General features: G+C 40.4%; 1 protein-coding gene across 1 annotated transcript; it reads right to left on the bottom strand.

The window, feature by feature from the left end:
• Positions 1-2,144: 2,144 nt before the first annotated feature.
• LOC147609247 (uncharacterized) lies at positions 2,145-4,412 on the bottom strand. The gene has a single exon (XM_086787699.1). The coding sequence runs from the start codon at positions 3,900-3,902 to the stop codon at positions 2,499-2,501; it is 1,404 nt and encodes a 467-aa protein (XP_086643825.1). The 5' UTR covers positions 3,903-4,412; the 3' UTR covers positions 2,145-2,498.
• Positions 4,413-5,136: the final 724 nt, after the last annotated feature.

The following is a 5,136-nucleotide window of genomic DNA, read 5'->3' as shown; positions in this document are numbered from 1 at the left end:
TGAGCAATGAAAATCAAGTAACACATGACTTGTGAATGTAAGCTAGACTATATGCCCTTTTTTAACTCATGCCTTGAAGACTTGAAGCCATGACTTAAAACTATAACTAGAGCCTTCATTTATGCTAGTATGGGTATGTACACTAATCAGCACACTTCGACTACGTTAAAGAGACTCACCATAACATCTAGAAGAGTTAGGTTCATAAAGCAAGTATAAACCTTATTATGTAAGCTTTATGTACCTTGAAAAAAACTTGAAGTAGGCATTAAAAAACCAAACACCCCATAGCATAAATTCTTCATCTAATATTGAGGCATTTACACCTTTAACCTAGAGGTGTATCTTTCTATATAAGGAAAGAGTAAAAGTCCACCTAATTGTTACACTAGAGAAGCATACATTTTTTGCATTAAGTCTAGGAGTACAAAACCATTTATGTAGTGCAAGGGCTCTTTTGAGCCTAAAATCATAGCCACCATGAGCTTCACAATAAATTAATTCTACAAGGGTTTTTGGCCCCTAAAGATAGCCATGGCCAATACATGAAGGGCTAGTCTAAACAAAGTAGATAAAATAATAATAAAAAAGTAACACTATAACATGACTACTATGGTTATAGGTAGAACAACCCTTATAGACATGAAAGATGAGATGAATCAACATGCACCCTCTTTCATGCCTATGATGAGGGATCATTTAAACCCAAAATCATAGCCACAATCTTCACAAGCACTCCTACACATATCAATTGATCAATTTTTGAGTCCTATCCATGCTAGGAAAAAAAAGGAAAATTTTAAAAATAAGCACAACACCTCTAGATATAGTCTATAGGCTATAGGAGCCCTTATAGCCTATAGGCATGAAAAAGGGGGCACACCGATACACCCCTCTTTCATGTGTATGAGGGCTCTTTTTAGCTCACAACATTAGCAACACCTACTACAAGGGGTTTGAGGATGACTAATTAGCAACAAGATTAACCCTAAACAAAGCCATAGATAGCATGTAAAGTTTGAATCCATGCACAATAAAATAGAGTAACCAAAAGCATCCTTAGCAAAGGTTGAGGTCTTATAATAACCCTTATAGTGTGCCCCCCTCTTTCATGCTTATAAGTAACCTTTTTAGCCCACCCCCAAAAAAAAAAGAGTAACCAAAAAACATCTCTAGTAGTGTGGCCTCCTCTTTCATGCTTATGAGTGATCTTTTTAGCCCACAACCGTAGCCATGGTCTTATATAAACATTGGTTTCATTAGGTAGCCTTAAATGTTGGTTTCATTAGGTAGCCTTAAATGTTGGTTTCATTAGGTAGCCTTAAACATTGGTTTCATTAGGTAGCCTTAAATGTTGGTTTCATTAGGTAGCCTTAAACATAACAATGGTGAGTAGAAAAAGGTTTGAGTCCCATTCACGAGGGAGACATATGGAGAAATAAAAAAAAACAAAATTAACACCTTTTGCTATGGTCTGTAGGTTGCAAAAGCCCTTATGGGCATGAAAGAGGGGGTGTGCCCCATTTTTCGTGAATATGAGGGTCTCATTTTAAAACTATAGCCACAACCAAGATCAATAACCACTATTGCATGGAATGCCAAGCCAACGTATTGGACTCCAAAGCATACCCATGGTTAGTCCATAAAGCTTTGAGTTCAAAACCATAGAACAATGAACTAAGAAAAATAGGGAGAAATCGAAGCAAAATCAACACCTCTAGGCAAGTTTTGTAAGCTGCAAGAGCTCTCATAGATATGAAAGTGGAGATGCATCGGCACACTTGCTCTTTCATGCCTATGAGGGCTCTTGTAGCCTACGCTCATAGCCATGGCTAGCACGTAAAATTGGAAAAATCTATCACACTTGGAATATGTAAAGTGGTGGGCTTAGCTTGTTGATATTCAAATAGGCTAGTGCTTTATCTTCTCACATAATTAGTCCTCAACAACATTAATGAAATTATGAAAAACAAAACATTCAGCACCTTAGGCTACAAATGGCCTTCATAGACAAGGGGGCGCTCTCCTCTTTCATGTCTATCAAGGTTCTTCAGTGCTCCACAACCATAACAATGGCTAGTGCATAAGAGAAGGAAAATTTAAGAATTCAATCATAACAATGGCTAGTGCATAAGAGAAGGAAAATTTAAGAATTCAATCGACCAAATCAGACACTTGAATTAGCATAGAAAATGATTGTGATCTAAATGTGTAGAAAATGATGGGGAGGGAGGATCCCACCTAGCCTCCTAAGAAGGAAGTATTGGGCTCTAAGCTACCTTAGTGTGGCATCTAAATTCACTCTCTCAATTTCTTTTTTTTGTTAAAGACACAAGTTTATAAGAGAGAGGGGAGTGAGAGAGAAATAGGGGGTCTCCACCACTTGTTAGCCATTAAATAAGGGTGTAGTATAATAACCAACCCTTCCTCATGGGTGAGGCTCTGCACAAAGGAAAGATAAATGAAGTAAAGCAGCTCTTGATTGAAGAGCCTAAGTACTAATGATGATGGCCCCTTTGCTTGCTTTTGCCACGAAAGTTAGTGCCCCTAACAGGAGTGAGATAGAATCTGAGCAGCCCACTCTCTCCGCCATGCGCAGAGTTTGATTTGTAGTGTTGGCGAACCTTCAAGTCATCAACAACATTAGCACTCTGCACAGGGCTGCAGTAGGAATCCCATGCACCATAATCTCTCCTGCTGCTGCCGAACTCCTTTTGACTATGGTGTGCACCTTCTTGGCTGGTTTTGAATTGACACTTTGACTGCTGCACGCGCCCACAGTGGTTTTGGCTATGGTAATGATGACTAGATTCTCTCACAGCGTCATCATCATGATCATCTGAGTCCACTTGCCTCTTGTTAATCAATCCACTCTTAAGCTTAATCGCCCACTTGTTGCTAAGCAAGGCCTTAATCCATGCTTCGTTCCAATGGGGCCTCTGCTTTGTTTCTCCTGCAAAGCCATGAGCAATTCTCTGATGAACATCTGCTTGTGAAGCGATGGCGGGGTTGTGATCTTGTAGGTCTGCATCAGAAGCTTCCCTCTGTGCTTTCTTATGCACAGAGGGAAGCTCCCATGAAGACTTTGTGGGTTTTTCCCATGATGAGAGCTGCTCCCATGAAGAAGGCCTAGGGGCTTCCCATGATATTGATGATGAGGACCCATTAGCACCTTCACCTTCATACCCACCACCACCCCTACACCCTCTGCAAGAGGCCCAAGCCTGCTTAGATTTTGCTTTTTGCTTTCCCCTCCTCTTTGAATTAAACAATGCAGAAAGCCAAGATAGAGTTGTGCCACTCTCACAGACATCAAGCACTGGGTTCCTTGACCCTCTCAAAGACAAGGAGCCATGCCTTCTCTCTTCATTTCTACCATGGGCAGCATTAAAAGAGGCATAAAGGGGGCTCTGATGATCAACCCTATTGCTTGACTTGGAGCTTTTGTGGCTGTTGTGGGTGGTGCAAGCAGTAGAAACCCCTTCATGGTGAAGCTCAAAAAAGTAGGAGAGTGTTCTCTTCTGCACAGTAGAGATGGGAGAAAGCTTGGCTGGAATTCCATTGAAAGACAGGCTTCTTGTGGCCTTAGAAAGCCCAGCTTGGGGGCCTGTGTTGGTCTCAGTTGCAGAAGCTGGGAGCTCATTTGCAGCCACTAAAGTGTCCATCTGGGTGGGTGAATGATGCATTATGCAAGAGCCATTATCAATGGCTTTATTGGCAATTGCAGAGGACCCAAAAGAGCCACTATCTCCCAATCCTCCTCCTCCTGTTGCTGCTGCTTCTTCTTCTTCTTCTTCTTCTTCTTTTTCTGAATCCACAAAAGTAGCAAGCTTCTCCCTCAAACAGTAGGCACACACACCCACCAATGGGTGAGATGGGTGCTTGGGACATGGTGAACTCATCCACGCATGCCTTACAGTTGAAATCAACACGCTAAAAGAAGGAAAAATTTGCCCTTTAGAAGATTTTCAAACCAGCCCATACAAGAAGGAGAGAAGCAATTCTTCCCTCTACATACAGAGCAATTCAAGAAGTGAGCGCTCCACATTGCCGCCAGTATAAGAAAATTAGAAATAAATGCAAGAAAGTAACCTACAATAAAGCCAAATTTCCTCGTGGAGAGCACACAATTGGCCCTTTCTATATGTGTGTGTGGGTATGTGTTTTTTCAAAGGCCCAAACCAAAAAAGAAAGACAAGAAAAGGAGAATACCCACACACAAAAAAAGACAATATACCGCCTAGATTTTAAAGAAAACCCTAAAAGCAATGGGACAAGGAAACATAGGGGGAGAAACATATGGATGGAGCACACAAGTATGAAAAGTATGAAAGTCAGGGTGTAAGGAAGAAGGCCCAATAGGAGACACAGGGGAAACATATGGATGGAACATGCAAGTATGAAAAGTATGAAGGTCAAGAAGTAAGGAAAAAGGCCCAACAGGAGACACATTATATGACACATATGAAGCCATGGAGAACCCATAGAAAACTCCTACATTAAAAAGATAAAGGGGAAGGCATGGCATGATTGGAAGTAGTTGGAACAATGTCCTTTTGTGCACTTTGTTACGTTTGCAATTGGAGAAAAAAAAAGGGTTTGACAAAACTCCCTCATGGATGTCCTTTTGTGCACTTTGTTAGGTTGGCAATTGGAAGAAAAGAGAGGGTTTGAACAAACTCCCTCCTCGTGCAACCGTACCACTACTGTTGTTGAAGATGTGCATATGGCATTTTTAAAATATTGCTTGGATTGCAATGAGACACACATTGCACATTTGTTCATACTTTTCTAGATTGAGAATCCTACGTTATCATCATTAAAACATTAAAATTATGATTTAATAAGTAAAGGCATAAGTTTTTTTATAAGAATCCTCCTTAAGCAGGCATTGAAATCATCTACGAATGAGCCTTGAACTAGAGCCTAGAACACATCTCTACAACACCAAACATACAGGGGTTGACATTTAATCCCATATAGTAATATACATCCAAGAAATATTCTCTTATTCTAAATGAAATTTTGTTGTGCCCCACATGCAATGATAAATTCACACAACACATATGGGGTATTCAAGAATGTTCAACCAAAGAGTTTCTTTACTTTATCGCACAAAAGAACCTCAAATTAATT

This window comes from Cibotium barometz, chromosome 51 (assembly GCF_041138505.1).
Source record: "Cibotium barometz isolate CiBa-2024 chromosome 51, ASM4113850v1, whole genome shotgun sequence".
NCBI lineage: Eukaryota > Viridiplantae > Streptophyta > Polypodiopsida > Cyatheales > Cibotiaceae > Cibotium > Cibotium barometz.
Note: the sequence above shows the minus strand (reverse complement) of the source record. Positions and strands in the feature narration are given on the sequence as shown.